General features: G+C 36.5%; 1 protein-coding gene across 4 annotated transcripts in view; it reads left to right on the top strand.

Annotated features, from left to right (window-relative positions):
* The window catches only part of VPS8 (VPS8 subunit of CORVET complex), a 293,886-nt gene that overhangs the window by 192,528 nt on the left and 78,826 nt on the right, over positions 1–22,532 (top strand). For all 4 annotated transcript variants that reach the window (XM_060099245.1, XM_060099244.1, XM_060099247.1 and 1 more), the window contains exons 42-44: positions 14,709–14,789; positions 16,378–16,547; positions 19,710–19,875. In XM_060099245.1, coding sequence (XP_059955228.1) covers positions 14,709–14,789; positions 16,378–16,547; positions 19,710–19,875 — 417 coding nt within the window. The remainder of the gene's footprint in view (positions 1–14,708; positions 14,790–16,377; positions 16,548–19,709; positions 19,876–22,532) is intronic.

Below are 22,532 nucleotides of genomic sequence, written 5' to 3' on the forward strand. Positions count from 1 at the left end.
GGACCTTTGCTGATAAAGACTACTGCATCCAGCAGTCTCTCACCACATTGTATGTTATCCTTTAGAATGTATCTTCACACATATCATTTCATTGATCCTTATCACGAATTGAATAATAATTTGGTACAGACTACTTTTCTTATATCCATTCTAAAATATATTAGTCATAAAGTTTTTAATCATATATAAAGTAATATCTCCATAAGACAGGAATACTTTAATTTACCAGGTAAATTAGAAAAAAATGAAATCCTAGAGCCAAAAGTGTCTTTCCTCTCATTGTACGCATTTAGCTTTATTTTGAGCTTTAACCACACTTTGATACATAAACTATAATAAATATAAATTGATTTTTTTCCTTGGCATAAGCATATGATGTTTTAAAAAAATGTATTTCAAGACTCATATCCTTGAAGGCTCTTGATATTTGAAAGTCTTAACTTTATTTTTGTGTTATACTGGCATTCATTGTAATTGTGTTATCATTTTCCACCTTCAGTGGTTGTTAACTCACAGTAATAAGGAGAGTATGCTGATTCTTAAATTCCTTATTTGCATGTTTGTGATCACTGTAATGATACTACCTTATATTTGTATAGAGATTTTTATTTTTTCAAGTTGCTTTCACAGATAATGCTAATTTAAGCTCATTCCCATTATATCATGTAAGCTCCTTCATTTGTTTCAGTCCCTGGTCTTTTGAGAAGTTAATTATTAATTGGTTTATATATTATATGTTACCCTATTTGGTTATTATCTGTGTAGATGAAAGAAAGGCACAGTTCTTGCCCTAAAAGCCCTGTTTTAAGGGAGACAAGAAAGTATCTGATATAACTATTCACACGGCTCTAAAGAGCAAGTAATATTGGCCACCTTAAGGATTACCTTCTCTGAAGCCCAGGTAGGGTAATTGCTACTTCTGCATCTGTACACTTTTATTCCACATGATTATAGCAGGAGCAGCCAGGTGAAAGCATGACCCTGCCTCTTGACTCTATCTGATTGGCTCAGGGTAGGCAGCTGGCCTAAGAGGGGCCAATCAGTGTCCTTTCCAGGAAATTTTAGAACTGAATTGAAAAGGTGAATAGTTTATCTTCAGTTCTCTGGATTATATAAGGTACAAAGTTCAGGAGCTGATAGTGACTACCTTTCCATCATATGAACTGAAATAGTAAAAAGTTAATCTGCAGAGAAAAGAACAATGAAGCAGACACACAAAGAGGAGAATAGACAAGATGCACGGAGAAGAGAGAAGATAACAAGGAGAGGATTCAAGACACTAGGACAGGAGACAACTTGGAGAGAAAATACTGATGGCATTGGAGTCCCTCATCGTAGTTCTTAAGGCTTACCTGTACTCCTTTGCTTGGATCCTTAAACACCCCAGTACCTTTACAGTTATTATCTTTTTTGTATAAGTTAGAATGAGCTAGGTTTCTGAATTTATATATATATCTCCAGAGGAGTACCAATAAAAGTATATATATGAAACAGACTGTGGAAAGATTTCCTGTAGGAGGAGATGTCTGAACTGAATCTTACAGAGCCTAAAGGAATCAGGGGTAAAAAACAGATAGGACTATTCTAAGCAGAGTGAACTATATGTACAAAGAATTTGAGGTAAAACACGGTACATCTGGGGAGTTTCAAGTGTTTAAGTATTCTTGGAACATAGGACAAGAATAAAGGTGAGTCACAGAGCTGAAATTTGAGAGGCAGAGTCTCTGTCCTTAATTGCTTTGTAAGCTGTGGTAAGGACTTTGGATTTAATTTTAAATTCACTAAATTCTCATTAAAGTATTTTAACCAGAGGAATGATGGAATGAGGTTTCTTTTTAGAAAGATGGCTCAGCCTGTGTTATATAGGATAAATTGGAAGGGATCAAAACTGAAGGCATAGAAATACCCAGAATGTAATAGATACCTAAAGTTTGTTAAATGAGTTACATAGACTGGATAGGAGAAGATGGACTTGGAAATTACTTAGCTGATAGAATCTACTTAACTTTTTGACTGACTGGATGTAGGGGAACACAAGAGGAACCTAGGTAAACCCCTGATTTCAGTTTCATGTAGCTAACAGTGAGCAGTGGGGGAACACAAGACTGGACTTTATAGGAAGAGGTAAGAAGTGGATCAGAAGATTTGGAAGTCATCAACATAGAAGTGGTAGTTAAATTATTGAAACTAGGTGAACTTTAGCATAAAATGGAGGTCTAGGAAACATTCAAGAATCAGGTTGTTTACCTATTTTTATTTCCCATTAGAACATAAGGACCCTGAGAGATGAAACTATACTTTGGCTAGTACTCTATCACCATCACTTAACCCAGAGGCACCTGGCATACAATAGGTACTCAGACTTTGTTATAAAGCAGAAACTAACACACCATTGTAAAGGAATTATACTCCAATAAAGATGTTTAAAAAAAAAAGTTAAACAGAGTTTAAAAAAATTGTTTTGGCTATTCTGGGCCTTTTGCATTTCCATATAAATATTAAGATTGTCTTTCAATCTCTACAAAACAACCTGGTGCTATTTTGATGGTTATGTATTGAATTTAGGGAGAACTGAAGGTTTAAAAATCTTGAGTCATCCGATACATGACTATGGTATTCCATTTATTTCTTAATTTAAGATATCAGTTGTAATAGGATATTTATACATAAGATGTTCTACGTTTATAATTATAATGTCTATGAATAAAGGCCATTTTTATTTAATTCCAATCTATTTCTTTATTTTCTATCTATTTATATCTGTCTGTCTATCGATCTATATATTATCCTTCCATCTATATTTTAATATCTTTTTCTCACCTTATTGCGCTGGTCAAGACCTCTACTATAGTGTTGAATAGTGATGGTGAAGTCAGACAAGCCTTGCCTTGTTCCTAATCTTGAGAGAATTGTTAATTCTTTCATCAATTGCATATTAGATGCATGTTGAGAAAATTTGCTGTTCTTCCTAGTTTGCTGAGAATTTTTGTTATGAATGGATGTTGAATTTTGTTGAATGATTTTTCTGCATATATTAAAATGTTCACATTCTCTTTGGTTATTTTGCTATATAGTACATTATTTTGATTGATTTTTGATAACAAACCATCCTTGCATTTCTGGGATAAACTCCATTTTGCTCTTTTTATATAATGTTGGAGTCAGTTTGCTACTATTTTGTTAGAAACTTTCATGATTATGTTCATAAGGGATCTTTGTGGTTTTCTTTCTTTGTTATGTCTCTGCTGGGTTTGATTTTAGGACAATGCTGGCTTCATAAAATGAATATGGAAACATTTCAGCTTCCTTTATATTCTCAAAGGATTTGTGTAAAATTGGTATTTTTTACATTAAATTTTTGGTAGAATTGTCAAAAAAAATAATAGGTACTCAGTAAATATTTCTAGAGTGAATATAAGTCAAGGATGGAGGAATTCCATTTCTGGCTAAGAGGAGTATCAGAGACTGGGTTTATTCTCTTGTTTACAACAACTAAAAAGTGGACAAAATATATGAAATAGTGGTTTTCAAAGAACTGGATATCAGACAGTACAGGACAGTAATTCCTTAGAGACAGGAAATAAACAACGTAAGCCCTATGTTTGCCCCAGCTTAATGCCCTGAGAGAGTTTCCAGGCAATAGCAGGAAGGGGGATCCCAAGAAGTTTCCAACATAGTCATTGATTTGAGGAGATGGAGCTGAGAGTCAAGAGGCACCAAGGTGACCAGAGTTTTTAGGGCAAGTATGAAGAGAGAGAACTCTGGAGCAATCAGAAGGCCTCCCTCAAGTATAAGTACATGATCTGAGGAAACTACCTAGGCCAGGGAAAGAATCACCTGAAAGGATTAGAGGGAATAATACCCATATTCACACAGGGCCAACAATAGAGTCTTATTCACCAGTAAGATCAGAAGAACTCATAATTCACAGAACACTGGGTAGAGTACTCAGAAGTACTCAATAGTGGGAAACAGTTAGCCCTAGACTAAACATAGCTCCTGTCATGCCTTTCAGATCTTAAAAGCAAGACCTAAAGGATTAGACTGTTTCCATGTAATTTAACTACATCCCAGAACAAAGCTTAGAAATATTTTGAGGAATACAAAAATATCTGGGTTCCAACAGTGTAAAACTTTACAGTATATGTATGACATTGAATTAAAACGTAAAAGGTATGCAAAGAAGTTGGAAAATAAAACCCAGATATGACATTGGATATTGGAATTAGCAGGCAGGGACACCAAAACAAAAGATTAGTGAATTTGGGCTTCCCTGGTGGCGCAGTGGTTGAGAGTCCGCCTGCCGATGCAGGGGACACGGGTTCGTGCCCTGGTCCAGGAAGATCCCACATGCCACGGAGCGGCTGGGCCCGTGAGCCATGGCTGCTGAGCCTGTGTGTCCAGAGCCTGTGCTCCGCAATGGGAGAGGCCACAACAGTGAGAGGCCTGTGTACCACAAAAAAAAAAAAAAAAAAAAAAAAAAGATTAGTGAATTTGAAGACATAGCAATACAGACTATCCAAAATGAAACACTTAGAGAAAAGTGAAGGAGGAAAAAAACAGCAACAGAGTATCAGTGAGCTGTGGGACAATTTCAAGTGACCCAAAATACATGTACTTGGAGTCCTGAAAAGAGAGTTGGAGCAGAAAAAAATATTTGAAGAAATATTAGGTGAAAATTTCCAAATTTATTGACAACTGTTGGCGCAGATCAGTAACCCCAAACTCAAAAACATGAAGAAAACTACAAAGCACATTATAATTGCTCAAAATAAAAAGTTAACAGAAATCAAAGAGGAAATCAGAAAACACCTCAAGACAAATGCAAATGGAACACAACTTTCCAAAATCTGTGGGATGCAGGAAAAGTAGTCCTAAGAGGGAAATTTATAGCAATACAGGCCTTCCTCAGCAAACGAGAAAAATTCCAAATAAACCTAACCTGCCACCTAAAGGAATTAAATAAAGAAGAACAAACAAAGCCCAAAGTCAGCAGGAAGAAAGAAATAATAAAGATCAGAGAAGAAGTAAAATTTAGATCAAAAAAATAATAGAAAAGATCAGTGAAACCAAGAGCTCGTTTTTGAAAAGGTAAACGAAATTGATAAACCATTAGCCAGTCTTAGAGAAGAGAGAGGATCCAAATAAAATAAGAAATGAAAAAGGAGAAATAACAACTGATACCACAGAGATACATAAAAGCATAATACTACAAAGAGTTGTATGCCAACAAATTGGACAACCTAGAAGAAATGGGCAGATTTCTAGAAGCATGCAACCTGCTGAGACTGAATCAGGAAGAAACAATCTGTACAGACTGATCACAAGTAGTGAAATTGAATTTGTAATAAAAAAAAATACTCCCAACAAACAAAAGTCCAGGACAGGACAGCATCACAGGGGAATTCTACCAAACACATAAAGAAGAGCTAATACCTATCCTTCTCAAACTATTCCAGAAAATTGAAGAGGAGTGAACACTCTCACATCCCTCACATCCCAAAACCAGACAAAGGCACTACCAAAAAAGAAAGTTACAGGCCAATATCTTTGATGAATATAGACGTAAAAATCCTTAACAAAATATTAGCAAACAAGATCCAACAATGTATAAAAAGGGTCATACACCATGATCAAGTGGGATTTATTCTAGAGATGCAAGGATGATTCAGTATTTGCGGATCAATCAGTGTTATATACCACATTAACAAAAGGAAGGATAAACATCACATGATCACCTCAATAGATGCAAAAAAAGCATTTGACAACATTGAACATCCATTCTTGATAAAAACTCTCATCAGAATTGGTGTAGAGAGACTTTCCTGGTGATGCAGTGGTTAAGAATCCACCTGCCAATGCAGGGGATATGGGTTCGATCCCTGATCTGGGAAGATCCCACATGCCACAGAGCATCTAAGCTCATGTGCCATAACTACTGATCCTGTGCTCTAGAGCCCGTGAGCCACAACTACTGAGCCCATGAGCCACAACTACTGAGCCCACATGCCACAGCTACTGAAGCCCGTGTGCTCTAGGGCCCACATGCCACAACTATTGAGCCCACGTTCTGCAAGTACTGAAGTCCATGCATCTAGAGCGCGTCATCCACAACAAGAGAAGCCACTGCAATGAGAAGCTAGTGCACCAAAACAAAGATTAGCCCCCACTCGCCACAACTAGAGAAAGCCCGCGCACAGCAACGAAGACCCAACACAGCCAAAAAAAAAAAAAGAAAAGGTGTAGAGGGAACATATCTCAACATAGTAAAAGCCATTTATGACAAACTAACAGCTAACATCATACTCACTGGTGAAAAGCTGAAAGCCTTTCCTCTAAAACTGGGGACAAGACAAGGATGCCCACTCTTGCCACTAGTATTGGAAGTCCTAGCCACAGCAGTCAGACAAGAAAAAGAAATGTCTTTTTAGACATCCAAATTGGAAGGAAAGAAGTAAAACTGTCACAATTTGCAGATAACATGGTACTATATATATATAAAGCCCTAAAGTCTCTACCCAAAAAACATTAGAACTAGTCATGAATTCAGTAGTTTCAGGATACAAGATAAATATACAGAAATCTTTCACTTTTCTATACACTAATAGTGACCTATCAGAAAAAGAAAGCCAAAAAAAATCCCATTTAAAATTGCATCCTTAATTTCTCTTTCTGGTCTTTCATTGTTAGTGTATAGGAATGCAAGAGATTTCTGTGTATTAATTTTGTGTCCTGCAACTGAGCTAAATTCATTGATTAGCTCTAGTAGTGTTCTGGTGGCATCTTTAGGATTTTCTATATATAGTATCATGTCATCTGCAAACAGTGACAGTTTTATTTATTCTTTGCCGTTTTGGATTCCTTTTATTTATTTTTCTTCTCTGATTGCCATGGCTAGGACTTCCAAAATTATGTTGAATAACAGTGACAAGAATGAGCACCCTTGTCTTGTTCCTGATTTCAGAAGAAATGCTTTCAGTTTTTCACCATTGAGAATAATGTTTGCTGTGGGTTTGTCATATATGGCCTTTATTATGTTAAGTTCCCTCTATGCCCACTTTCTGGAGAGTTTTTGTCATAAATGGGTGTTGAATTTTGTCAAAAGCTTTCTCTGCATCTCTTGAGATGATCATGTGGTTTTTATTCTTCAATTTGTTAATATGGTGTATCACATTGATTGATTTGCATACATTTGAAGAATCCTTGCATCCCTGGGACAAATCCCACTTGATCATGGTGTATGATCCTTTTAATGTGTTGTTGGATTTGGTTTGCTAGTATTTTGTTGAGGATTTTTGCATCTGTGTTCATCAGTGATATTGGCCTGTAATTTTCTATTTTTGTGATATCTTTATCTGGTTTTGGTATCAGGGTGACGGTGGCCTCGTAAAATGAGTTTGGGAGTGTCCCTCCCTCTGCAATTTTTTGGAAAAGTTTGAGAAGGATAGGTGTTAGTTCTTCTCTAAATATTTGGTAGAATTCTCCTGTGAAGCCGTCTGGTCCTGGACTTTTGTTTGTTGAAAGATTTTTAATCACAGTTTCAATTTCATTACTTATGAGTTGTCTGTGCATAATTCAAAAAGGCACATGCACATCAGTGTTCATTGCAGCACTATTTACAGTAGTCAGGACATGGAAACAACCTAAATGTCCAACGACAGATGAATGGATAAAGAAGATGTGACTCATATGTACAATGGAATATTACTCAGCCATAAAAAGGAATGAAATTGGGTCATTTGTAGAGATGTGGATGGACCTAGAGACTGTCATACAGAGTGAAGTAAGTCAGAAAGAGAAAAACAAATATCGTATATTAATGCATATATGTGGAATCTGAAAAAAATTGGTATAGTCGCTCTTATTTACAAAGCAGAAATAGAGACACAGATGTAGAGAACAAACGTATGGATACCAAGGGGGAAAGGAGGAGGTGGGATGAATTGGGAGATTGGATTGACATATATACACTATTGATACTATGTATAAAATAGATAACTAATGAGAACCTACTGTATAGCACAGGGAACTTCACTCAGTGTTCTGTGGTGACCTAACTGGGAAGGAAATCCAAAAAAGAAGGGATATATGTATATGCATAGCTGATTCACTTTGCTGTACAGTGGAAACTAACACAACATTGTAAAGCAACTGTACTCCAATAAAAATTTAAAAATAAATAAAATTGCATCAAAAAGAATAAAATATCTTAGAATAAACTTAACCAAGGTGAAAGGTCTATACTCTGAAAAATATAAGGCATTGATGAAGGAAATTGAAGAGGATACAAAGAAATGCAAGGATATCCTGTGTTCTTGGATTATAAGAATTAGTATTGTTTAAATGTCCATACTACCCAAAGCAACCTACAGATTTAATGCAGTCCCTGGCAAAATACCTACAACATTTCTAAAAAAATTTATTTAATTAATTTATTTATTGGCTGCACTGGGTCTTCATTGCTGCACGCAGGCTTTCTCTAGTTGCAGCCAGTGGGGGCTACTCTTCGTTGTGTGTAGGCTTCTCACTGTGGTGGCTTCTCTTGTTGCAGAGCACAGGCTCTAGGCACGTGGGCTTCAGTAGTTGTGACGCACGGGCTCAGTAGTTGTGGCTCGCAGGCTCTAGAGCACAGGCTCAGTGGTTGTGGCACACGGGCTTAGTTGCTCCACGGCATGTGGGATCTTCCTGGACCAGGGCTTGAACCCGTGTCCCCTGCATTGGCAGGCAGATTCTTAACCACTGCACCACCAGGGAAGTCCCCCCACAACGTTTTTCACAGAACTAGAACAAATAATTCTAAAATTTATTTGCAACCACAAAAGACCCCAAATTGCCAAAGCAATCTTGAGAAAAAAGAGCAAAGCTGGAGATGTCACACTCCCAGACTTCAGACTATACTGCAAAGCTGCAGTAATCAGAACAGTGTGATACTGGCACAAAAACAGATGTATGGATAAGTGGAACAGAATAGAGAATCCAGAAATAAACCCACGCAACTGCAGTCAGTTAATCCATGACAAAGGAGACAAGAATAGACAATGGAGGAAGGACAGTCTACTCAGTAAGTGGTGCTGTGAAAAATGGCCAGCTACATGTAAAATAATGAGATTAAAACATTTCCTCATACCATATACAAAAATAAACTCAAAATGGATTAAAGACATAAATGTAAGACCTGAAACCATAAAACTCCTAGCACAAAACATAGGTAGAACAAAACACTTTTTGACATAAATCTGAACAATGTTATTTTGGATCTGTCTCCTAAGGCAAAGAAATAAAAGCAAAAATTAAAAAACGGGACCTAATTAAACTTAAAAGCTTTTCCACAGCAAAGGAAACCATCAACAAAAATAAGTACAGACTTTCTTTTTTTTTTGACTCTTAACTTCACATAGGCTTGCCCCTCTAGACGTGAGTTCTGTGAAAGCAGGGACCAGGTCTACTTGTTTGCTGCTTTATCTCCACCACCTAGCACAGTGCTTGGAGCATAGTATATACTCAGTAAATATGAGTTGGCTCAACCATCTAATGTCTCTGAGTAGTCCTCTGCAGTTTATAAAGCACTTTTGTGTTCTTTATCTCCTTTATCTCTGTGTACATTATGCTGGGGAATTAGTGATATCCTTGTGGTTCTCAAGAGGAAAGTGGCATTCAAAAAATTAAATAATTTGCCCAGTTATTAAGTGGGAACATTAACCTAGGTCTTCTAACTCCAAACTTGCGGCCTTCTGTACCTAACACCAACCATAGTGTTTTTCATATCTACCTCACTTTATCAGGTCCCTTGGAGAGAAGATATTTAGATGTACATTTATTTAGATGCATAATTGCTCAGATATTTACAGTTTTTTCCAGAAGAGATATTCACCTGTTAAGAGGTTCTCAAAGATCTTCCTGACCTCTAAATATTTATTCAAACTGATACTTGGGACCTGAATTATACAGGTTTCTTTCAGGAACATTAGGTGATAAGTTAATATTCTTAAGGGACTATATTTATGTTATATACATTCTGCACTGCTGGCTCTTACAGATCTTCGCTCTATGGGGAAAGTAACATTTGGCTTCTGAGAAGCTGCTCATGACTGTTATATGGAGGGAATTAATACAAACAAATGATTTATATGCTAACCTGCTGTGGGCATTATTCATATTTTAAAGTAATGCTTGATTAGTACAAATTTTAATTTTTTTTTTTTTTTTTTTTTTTTGGTGGTATGCGGGCCTCTCACTGTTTTGGCCTCTCCTGTTGCGGAGCACAGGCTCCGGATGCGCAGGCCCACTGGCCATGGCTCACGGGCCCAGCTGCTCCGCTGCATGTGGGATCTTCCCGGACCGGGGCACGAACCCACGTCCCCTGCATCGGCAGGCAGACTCTCAACCACTGCGCCACCAGGGAAGCCCACAAATTTTAATTTTATAACAAACCACATACATGATACAATAAGTATCAGAAAGCAATAGGGATATTGCCATTTGCAACAACATGGATGGACCTAGAGAATATTACACTTAGTGAAGTGAGTCAGACAGAGAAAGACAAATACTGTATGATATCACTCATATGTGAGATTCTAAAAAAATAATACAAATGAATCTACATACAAATCAGAAACAGACTCACAGACATAAAAAACAATCTTATGGTTACCAAAGGGGAGAGGGACAAATTAGGAGAATGGGATTAACAGATATAAACTACTATATATAAAATTGATAAACAGCATGGATTTACTGTATAGCATGGGAAATTATATTCAATATCTTGTAATAACCTATAATGGAATATAATCAGAAAAAGATAACTGAATCACTATGCTATGCACCTGAAACTAACACAGTATTTTAAATCAACTATACTTCAATTTAAAAGAAAGCAAACATGGGAAAAAAGTGCTCATCATATGTTTTTATAGTGTGCTTTTTAAAAAACAAGTTTATTTGAAGTACCTAAATGTACTCTTCTTTTGTAGTTTACGAACAAGTTAAAGAGAAACCTCAGCAGTTATTTACTGCTGAGGAATCCAGCTGACATATTTGGAAAATAATTTGAAAAGCTAGTGGATTGTGTACTGCTGTGCCAGAAGCCTTGAGCTCCCTTTTGCGTTGTATAATTTATATGTTGTCCCAGCATGAGGTTATTTTCATGATTTTGCTTTTAAAGTATGCATATTAAAGTGAAATGTACTGATATAAATATAGACATGACCTATAAAGATTTCTTCCTTTTCCCAGAATTTAACATTTTCAAGACCTCTTTATTCCCCAAACCACCCTGTTATAAACAAGTGACAGGAGTTTTCTGTGCTAGAGCTATGTTCATGTGTATTGTGTATGTGTGGATGTGTTAGAATAGCTATTACAACGTTTTTATAATAAAGTATTACACTCTCCATTGATACTTTGAGAAGTAAATGTATTTACTAAGAGCTTGACCAAAAGCATAACTGAGTGTAAGTTCAGAAGCATTAACATGGTTCTGTTTTTATGCAAAGAAAATTAAAAGACTATCTTGTGAGTATATGGCCTGAGTTGTTCTGGTAAAGAGTTAGTCTGAGATATCTGTAGTCTTGTCTTTTGCAAATGCTCTGCACATGTTTCACAGGTATCTTTAGCTTAGTGAAACAGATTTCCCCAGTAAATTTAAGTGATCTGTTCAAGCCCAAAGTAAACTTGTTAATTAGTAAACAAATGTGTAGTTATTCTCTACCCTTGGTTTCTTCAGCATAACCTCAGCATCAGGGACCAGGAACCTATGGCAGATAATCTGGTGCTGCTCTTGACCAGCTAAAAGTACTGAAAACTGATCTTATTTAGAAACCGCATCTATTCAGTCTTTAAGAAACAACATCAGAGCATAGAAGAGAGAAAAAAAGCAAGTCCTAAGACTATGTTGTAACAAGTGCAGGAACGCAAATTTCTTCTCACATTTCTGAACCTGTCTCCTAAGTTTTTCTTGCTCCACAGTCTTTTTTTTTTCTTAACATCTGAACTCACAGTTACTGTGCCAAGATTTTAATAATCCCTACTCCCTAATAAGTAACCAGAAATGTTACCCATATTTTCCAGCATACATTAGTTTATAATTTAGTTATTCATATTTGTTACTCATCTAGTAAACATTAATTTATTATTTAGTTTGTTAGCTTATGTGTCCATCCTTGGGAGACCAGTGTAGTGTTAGTTAAAAACACAGTTTCTGAAGTGCCTAGATTGAAATCCCAGCTTATCTGCTTAATAGTGTTGCGTTCTTAGAGAATTTTACCTAACCTCTCTGAGCCTGAATTTCTTCATTTATAAATGTTCTGGAAGGAATTCAGTGATGTGGTATATATAAAATGCTTAGCATTGTACTTGGCGTGTGCTATGCAGTTAATAAATAGCAGCTACTTTTATCATTACTGTATAGTTGGATTCCCCTATTTAGCATGGAAGAGACATTTATATCATATATAGCCTCACGTTACAGTAAAGTAATAGACTTGACATACACATTTATTAGCAAATTTTTATAATTCCCAGCCTAGCCAAAGGTGCGGTAAAATGGGCGCACAAATGTGCTGATGGAGATAAAAATTGCATAATACAACTTTTTGGTAGAGCAATTACACACTACAGTTGACCTTGAACAACGTGGGAATTAGGGACACTGAACCCCCTGCTCAGTCGAAAATCCATGTATAACTTTTGACTCCCCCAGAACTTAACTACTAATAGCCTACTGTTGACTGGAAGCTTTACTAGTAACATAAACAGTCGATTAACACATATTTTGTACATTATATGTATTGTTACTGTATTCTTATAATAAAGTAAGCTAGAGAAAAGAAAATGTTATTTAAAAAATCATAAAGAAGAGAAAATATATTTACAGTACTGTACTGTATTTATCAGTAGCCTAAGTTTACATCATCTGTTTACAAGATGAATTGTCTGTCAGTACCTACATCAATATTGTCTTATATGATACAAAACTCAGTTGATACTATATGTATTACTAACACTAGACATTAAAAATGAAAAGATAATGTGAAAAAAATTCATATTTAAGGTATGACAATTCATGCATTGATAACAAAGAAGCAGCAATATGATTGCCTTATGGTAGCCTAGTGTAATCAATATGGTTGCTTCACAGTAGCCTAGCCAATACAGTAATGAATGAATTGTTATAAAATTTTTATGGCATTAAAAATTTTTATGATATTATAGCATATTCATAATACAGTATTGGAACATTGTTAATTTTTTTTTAAAACATCCTACCTGCGATGATAGGCTGATACACAGTTTCTCCAATTACAGGAGAGACAGAGAGGGAGAGGGAGAGGGGCATACTATACAGTAATGTAATCCTTTAAAAGCAAAGTTATAAAACAGTAAGAAAACTAACAGATTATTAATTTTATATTAAATATCACTCACCTTATGCCTATGTAAGAATAGATTAGTATCTACATATATTTTATGCATTCATGACAACCCTAATTTTTTCTTAATTTTTTCGATATTTCTTGGCTACATGGTTCATCTGTGAGTTTTTCATATTGTTGTAAATCTCAAAAAGTTTTTCCTATATATTTATTGGAAGAAATCTGCATATAAGTGGACCTGCTCACTTATAACCCATGTTAGTCAAGGGTGAAGTGTATATATCAATACCCATAAAAATACTTTGAGTCTGTAATTCATCCCCTTTCTTGAAATCTCCTCTTAAGAAAGACTCAGAGATTCAGACCAAAATTTACAGCCACTAGCATATGATAATAATGGGTGGGACTTAAATGTGGGGTATGGGGAGGGAAACTTAAATCCCCGACAACAGAGAATGGTTGAATAACACATGGCATTTTCATATGATTCATACTCTTACTATTACAAAGTATTTGATAATATGGGAAACTGCTCACAACATACTATTTAAGAAAAAAAAGTTATGAAAGTATTATGTGAAATACTCAAATTTTGTACCCTAAGAAATAACATCCCTCTCTCTACTTCCCCAGAAATAAGACTGGAAGAATATATCTCAAAAAATAAAAAGTGTTTATCTCCAGGTGGTTGGATTTCAGTTCGGTTTTATTTTTGTACACCTCAGTGTTTTTCAAATTGTGTACAATAAACAAGTTGGCATACTTCATATGAAAAGCAATGGAGGGAAGATTGGGCGTCTAGGTATCTGTTGTTTATCAGTAGTGACTTTATTGAGAAAAGCTTTGGAAAACTGAAAGTTGCTTAGATTCAGAAACTCATCTCCTAAACTGATGTAACTTAGTTGGTTTGGACCAGGAGGTGGCCAAATGTGGGTCACAGGAGGAGTTGGACAGATTCTGAGTATTCATGAGTACTTTGGTTTTAATGTATCAGATAAATAAGAGCTCAAAAGGGGATAAGTGATGTTTAATAAGAAGGAAAGGAAGCTTGCTGCAGAAGCAAAACCAGAGTGAAATTTAATTAGACTTGCAAAAACAGTTGTTAAGCAAGGGGCTTGGATCATTTAAATTTTATTTATTTTTCCAAAATATTTTTGATGGCCTGAGGAGACCAATGTGCATTTCCAGCAGAAGGTTCATGGAAGAATAAATATTTTGTGACTGTAGACAAAATACTTGAGTATTTGGCTTTTTCAGATAACTTATATTTTAAAGTAATTTTAAAATAGCAAGAATAGAATTATAATTTTTTGCAACCTTTTTTCTAATTAGGACCCAGTTTATGGAAAAGGAAAACTTGGAGAAATCCAGGGACTTATTCTGGGAATGTTGGATACCTTTAGCTATGAACAGGTAAGCTACTTCTATTTCCAAGCCCATTCTAAGGTAAAAAGAAACTATTCTTTTTTCTTTGCATCTATACTTTTTCTTTAAAAATTAACCATCTGTTTAGTGGAAGTTTGATAGATTGAAATGTATGGTTTTTTAATTTTTAAATTTCTCTTGACCTTAATTAATTAATATATATTTTATATACACATACACATATATTCTGGAATGTGGAAATGCATCAAGTTTGGATTCATTTTATTCTTTTGATTCATTGGCAGTGGGACATATAGTTTTTTTTCCAAATGAAAAATATAAGATACTTTCTTGGAAAGTAATGGAATGCAAAGATAAAACTCATTGAAAAGGAAGCATGAGTATAGAAAAATTGCAAAATAAATTAGTGTTCTTTTAAACATTCTGAAACAGATAATTGCCACTAACCAAAAATGGTCATTAGTCTTCCCTTAACCCAAAACTGCCTATAGCTTTAATTCTCAGTGAGAGCCAGCTTGGTATACAGATTTTTTTCTTCATGTACTTCAAAGTGACTCATGAAGCCACCTAGGAAAAGTGCCACTTAGGCATGTTAGATACACTCTCTGCTTTTTTAGTAGAAGAAAAAGAAAAGTTTGGGTGATAGAGCTTTTCTTAGGATGTTGTAAGAACTGCAGTTTTGCTAAATAAGCATAGCCCAAGGAAGCTGATCCCCCTTCAGGCACCGACTCCATGGTGGCAGAAGGAAAGCTGAGTGCAAGACAGAAATTTTTTGTGAACTTTGGAAGAGGAGGAAAAGATGGGGTTGATTGGAAAGAATTAAAACAGACCATTAGAACTGAAAGTTCTGAGTTATAGATAAGTTAAAGGACCAGGCTGTGTAGCAAGGAGGATGGGCAGTATATCTTCCCCTTTGGGACTGACAGAAAAGAACCCAGCTGCACACTGAAGTAAGTAAACAATAGTTTATAAACACAGAGAGCCTTAAAATGACTTAATGTGATAGCTGTGAAATAACTTTATGTGACTTAATGACAGATGTCACAGTCTTGAGTAGATTCAAATGGCTTGTAAGTGCTGATCAGGAAACAGTGATCTCTCTGCCCAAGGGAGATGAAAACTGAGTAATGGCCATTAGCTTTTCCAGTGAAAGGTTACTGTGAAATATCGCCATGGATGCAGTTTCTATTTAAAAATCAGGGATTTTAAAAAATTATTTGTTACAACACAACTTTGAGCCATTCAGAGAGAACTCATAATATAAATGTAATAAATAAGTAGATTGGGGTTTATCTAGTCATCTGAAAGCCATCAGTACTGAATTAATCCACAGAATGGCAGAGCACACATTTCTCAGTAGTAACTAGTGAGAGCCTTTTAATAATTATTTTGAGAATCTTGATGTATGCACTTATCAATACCCTGCACATTAAAGTTAACCACTTAAGTCTGGGGTGTTTTGATGTTTATTTGATCAGTTTTATGCCTTTATAGTATATTCCAATTCAATTGTGGTTGAAAATGAAACAAGTGCTATTTTCCACTCCTCTCCTCTGTCTCTTTCACTTTATGAACAATTTTTTGTTCGCTTATTTTTTATTTTGGTCTTTCATAGACCCTGCTGGAAACAACGACTAGCCTTCTAAACCAAGATCTCCATTGGTCATTGTGTAACCTGAGAGCTTCAGTCACCAGAGGACTGAATCCCAAGCAGGATTACTGCTCTATTTGTTTGCAGCAGTACAAGAGACGCCAAGAAATGGCGGATGAAATTATTGTCTTTAGGTAAGAAAGGGAAGGAAATGTGACACATATAGTGTATGTGCGTGTATGGTATTACCAAGCAGAAATACACGTGGACACACAGCCCCAGTCAATCGTTCTGCCAGTGAACAAAACAAGGCAAAGTTCCTGCCCTTATAGACCTTACATTCTGCATGGGAGTCAGGAGGAAAGGGTGTTAGGGTGGTCAGGCGGTAAATAAATACAGAGTAATAAGAGCTATGGAGAGAAATAAAACACAGGGTAAGGGGATGGAAAGAAGAAGCATTCAGGGTGAGAGTACTATTTTAAGACACTGTAATGAGGAAAAGCATGTCTAAGGAAGTGACATTTGAGCAGAATAAGAGAGGTAGGAGTGAAGGTACAGAATATATATATATATATATATATATATTTTTTTTTTTTTTAAGCAGTACGCGGGCCTCTCACTGTTGTGGCCTCTCCCGTTGCGGAGCACAGGCTCCAGACGTGCAGGCTCAGCCGCCATGACTGACGGGCCCAGCCGCTCCACGGCATGTGGGATCTTCCCGGACCGGGGCATGAACCCGTGTTCTTTGCATCGGCAGGTGGACTCGCAACCACTGCGCCACCAGGGAAGCCCCAGAATATATTTTAAAGGAAGTATTAACTTGCTGATGTATTAGATGTGAAGTGAGAGGGAAAAACATCTTCGGCCTGAGCTACTGGATGAATGTGGTACCATTCTCTAAGATGAGAAGGAACAGGCGTGAGGAGCTGGGGAAATCAAGAGTCTTGTCTTGGAGATGTTAGGTTTGAGACGCTCTTTAAACATTCAAGAAGGAATGTCAGGTAGACAGTTATTCTAGTCAGAGACATGTCCTGGAAATATAAATTTAGAAGTCATCAGCATGTAAATGATATTTAAAGCCACAGTATAAAGAGAAAGGAAGTTTAGTGCAAAAATGGAAGGTTTGATCTCAGGAGGAGACAGCTCATCCAGAATATATGGATAGAGGCAATATAAGATGGACTCTGGAGCCAGACTTTAAATCTTGAGTTCAAATCCTGACTCTGCCCCTTACTAGCTATGAGACTTTGACAAGTTATTTCATCTCTTTACGTCTTAGTTTCTTCATCTGTAAAATGGGATACCTACTTGATAGGGTTTCGTGAAGATTAAATGAGATAATTTACATAAGACACTTGTAACCATGCTGACATATAATAAGCACTATATAAGTGTTGGCTTCTATTATTACAGATACAGGAAGATTGGTAGATTTGGTGGTTGGAAGAGGAAGTAGTTTTTATCACACAAACAGCCCATTCATTCAACAAGTATTTATTGAGCACCTACTATATGTCTGGTACTGTTCAAGGGCGTAGGGTACCACATGAACAAAACAAAGGCTCTGCTGTCACGGAGTTTACACTCTAGTGAAAGAGGCAAACAGACAAGTAAAACGCCAGATAATGACTAACACGGAAAAAAATAAAACATGTTAAATGAGATATATAGTGTTTGTGGGGGAAGATATTTTATGAAGAGTGGTCAGGGAAAACAACACTGTTAAGGTGATTATGGACAGACAATTTAAAAATTAATTAATAAAAAGGTAATAATTACCATGAATAAAATAAAACATGGTATAGAGGAGAGAGAACGTTGGGAGCTACTAATTCATAAAGAGTTATTAGGGAAGTTTAAGTAACATTTGAGTAGAGACCTAAAGGAAGTGGCCATGCAATATCAGGGGGAGAGTGCCCCAGACAGAGGATCAACAAGTGCAGAAACCATGATGCAGGTGCTAGGCATACTTGATGGGTAGTGAAGGGAGCAGGCTAGTGTTGCCTGAGCAGAGTGAAGGGAAAATATAAGAGATGACTTCAGCCGCTAAATCATGTAGGAACTGGGTCATTATAAAGAGTTAAACTTTGCTCTGAGATGAAAAGCCATTGGATCTTTTTGAGGATAGCGTTGACATGATCTGACCTCTGTCTTAAGGATCACTTTGACTGCTGTGGTGAGAATAGACTAGAAAGCCAAGGGTGAAAATAGAATGACCAGTTAAGCTATTGCAGTAATCCAAGTGAGAGATGGCCCAAGATGATTGTAATGAAGTAAGCAGCGGTGGGATTCTGGATATATTCTGAAGGTATAGCTGATAAGATCTGTTTATAGTTTGTATATGAGGTGTAAAAGAAAGAATAGTTTTTGGCTTGAGAAACTAGAAGAGTGTAGTTGCCATTATTTAGATGTGGAAAATTGGATGAGAGCGTGCAGTGGGGGTGGAGTGGGGTGGAAATCAAGAATTTGGGGCATGTTAAATTTAAGATGCCTACTAAACATCCATAGTAGAGGTCTTGAGACAGGTAGATGAGATTGAGGAGAGAAGTCTGGGCTGAAGGTATAAATGTGGCAGTCACCAGCATGGAGGTGGTATTTTAAATCTATGGAACTAGAAGTAATCACTAAAGGAGCAAGGATGGCTATAAAAGAAGAGTATAGAAGAGGAAGGATGGATGGATGGATGGATGGATATATATATATGTGGGGGAGGATAGAGAAAAGGAAGATTATAAAGACTATTGAAGAGAAAAGGATTGATGTCTGAGGTGGTCCAAGATTTCAGTTTGGAGAAATGAGGAGGAATCAGTGAAGATGACTTAGAATTATACTCAACACTCATTTCTGGAAGGCTTATTTGGTAACTTAGTGTATTCAGTAGGGAATTTCTTCATAGGAATAATGTTAGAATTTATTGTAACACTGACATTTTTGTAAATGCTTATTAATCACATCATGACTCATGTTATTATCAAATAATGAGGCAGACCACTCATGTTATTATCAAATTTCTTATATAATTATGATTTTCCCCAATTGACTTTTTTTCAAACTGTCTAAAAATGTTTCATAGTTTGAGAAATGAACAGAAGTTCAACTCATCCCCTGGTGGTTTGTAATCAGAGAACTGTGATGCTGTTCATGCTCATAACTTAAGTGTGCAAACACGTGAGTCTGGATTTTAAAAAAGAGAGGACAGCAACAAGCAAATTCCCTTCCTTGTTTCTTAACCTATACCTCATCAGTGCATTTCAGCTTATTGGAAATATTTATCACTTTTAAATACACTCTAACACAACTTAGGTTTATGATTTTATGATAATGAAAAGTATCAATTGGTTGCCTTCATTTTGCAGCTGTGGCCATTTGTATCACTCATTCTGTCTTCAAAGCAAGGAGTGCACCATAGAAATTGAGGGGCAAACAAGATGGACGTGCTACAAATGCAGCTCAATTAACAAAGTAGGAAAGTTGAATGAAAATTCATCTGAAGTTAAAAAGGGAAGAATAACCCCATCACAGGTAAGACTTGTTTTCATGGCAAGATGCAGATGGTCTTTTCTTAACAATGTCTTTTAGGCCTGGCCTCATTTTTTTTCAGGTCCTATAGGCCTCAGCAAATTTACTTAATTTGCTGTTTCCTGGTCCTTCCTCTATGCCACCCTATCCTGCAGTTGACCTTAACATCACATAGTGAAAAGTTGGACCTGTTGCTTTTTTCTTTTTGTTTTATCAGCATTCAGTGTTCAGTCAAAATCAGACCCAGGGAAAAAAACCCCGACCTAGCTTCTCCTAGGTAACAGTTGACAGAATTTCTGCACTCCAGTGATAGGCATTAGTTTATATATTCATCCAATAGATAATGGAACTGTGTGCCAGGCACTGTGCTAAGTGCTGGGGATACAATTATAGACAGGACATTTGTCTTTTAGAGTTTATGACCAATGAAATTATAAACAGATTTTCAGAAAGTGTTCTTAAATTCTTTCTGACACTGAATAGTTGGTGTCTTTTCCACCATCAGTTCTGACACCAATTCTGTCAGTTCTTTGGATACCAACTGGATGTCCAATAATGCAATTAAATTCTGACACTAACCACCAGGAATTACCGTCAGACTCCACAGGTTTAAAGGTTCATTCCCATAAGACTGTCCTCACTTCAGACACCAGTTACAAATGGGGTGCCCAGACGACATGCTCTTCTATCTGACTTACAAGTTTAGGGGTCCCCATGACCCACTCCCCCAGGTTTGATAATTCACCAGAACAACTCACTTTACGTTTACCCATTTATTATAAAGGATACAACTCAGGAATAGCCATGTGAAAGAAGTGCATAGGGCAAGGCATGGGGGGAAGAGGGTGCCCGAAGCTTCAGTGCCCTCTCTTGGCATTCCATCTTCCCAGTATATCAGTGTGCTCACCAATTCAAAAGTTCCTTGAACCTCAACATTTAGGGTTTTTTATTGGAAGTTCCATTACATAGCCATGATTGATTAAATCACTGGCTGTTAGTGATTAGACTCAATATCTAGCCCCTCTTTCCTCCCCATACATGGGATTGGGGGAAGGACAGGGAGGGGAGAACTGAAAGTTCTAACCATCTAGTCATGGCTTGATCTTTTGGTGACCAGCTGCCATCCTGAAACTATCTAGGGGTCCCCAGGTACCAGTCATCTCATTAGCATTCAAAAGGCACTCTTTTCACTCAGGAGAGTCCAAGAGTTTTAGGAACTACGAGACAGGAACCAGGGACAAAGACCAAATAATGTTTTTTATTATACCACAAGTACTTACAGATGAACTGTGCCGTAAGAGCAGTTAATGAGTAGACCTAACCTAGACATGAGAGGTCATGGAAGACTTCCTCAAAATGCCATGTTAGCTGCCTCTGAAGGAAAAAAAGAAGATAAAGTTTAAGCACAAGGGTAGGCAGAAGGAGGAGTATTCCAGTCAGGGAACAATATATAGAACAAACAAAGCATCTCTGCTGGAACTAGGCATTGAGTATGATTGGATCTAGAGGGTGAAAGAATGGTATTAAATGAAATTAATAGGTAAACAGGGACCATATTAATTATTTTTATGTTTGTGGTAAAGAAACACGAAGACATTGAAGGGCTTTAAAGAAGGAATGATATGATATGATCAAAATAGTATTTTTTTTTTCAGAATAGTACTTTTAAAAGAACTGCAGTGCAGAAAATGAATTGAAAAGGAAACAAGAATGGATGTAGGGAGACCAAGAATATTGAAATGATTTTGAGGAAAGGAATTGTAACTTGTACTAGGATGGTGGAAGTTGGGATGGAGAAAAGAGTACATATTTGAGATGTGTTTGAGATGAGTACAAAATCAAAATAATTAATATGGTCCCTGCCTACCTCACTAACTTCATCTCATACCACTGTCTTTCACCTTCTAGATTCAATTATGCTCAGGTTCTAGTTCTGTACTCTTTTCTGCTTTACAGCAGAGATCCTATATTTGAGAGGTAGAATTATCAGGACTCGGTGATAAATAAATTGGTTGGTGGGGGAGATAAGACAGGGAGGAGTCAAAGATAACACCCAGATTTCTTGTTTAAACTCAAATGCATGGTGGTACCATTTACTGAGATGGAAAACAATGAACAAAGAACATATTTGGGAATAAGACAAAGAATTCATTGTTGGAGTTAGAGCTGTCTGCAGGACATACAGATAAAGATGTTCAATATGTTTCTGGATTGAAAATTCTGTTAGTCATCCAGAATGCTTCCTTGTTTGCATTTAGGAAAGGAAAAACAGGTCCTGTGATTTCTAAAATCTTTCAAGCTGAATTCAAATGCAGATGGGGGAATCTTATTTATGCAGATACTTAAGACTTTACATCTTGGGGCACTTCAGTGTTTTTTCTGTTTCAGTTACATCCTGTTGATAAATAACTTGTGATTATTGCCTGGATATTACCAATTAGATGTTTTTCTTTCTTCCTAGATAGTCCTCAGAGGCTAAAATAGACTTTTTTCCTTTTTTAAAAAAACACAATTATATACGCAATTATGTATTTTAATACATAATTTATAAACAGTAAAATTCACTTTCTGCAAGTTTTGGCAACCACCTTTACAATCAAGACATAGAGCAGTATCATCACCTCCCTCAAAGGTCCCCCATAGTTCTCTGTAGTCAGCCT

This window comes from Mesoplodon densirostris, chromosome 5 (assembly GCF_025265405.1).
Source record: "Mesoplodon densirostris isolate mMesDen1 chromosome 5, mMesDen1 primary haplotype, whole genome shotgun sequence".
Taxonomy (NCBI): Eukaryota; Metazoa; Chordata; class Mammalia; order Artiodactyla; family Ziphiidae; genus Mesoplodon; species Mesoplodon densirostris.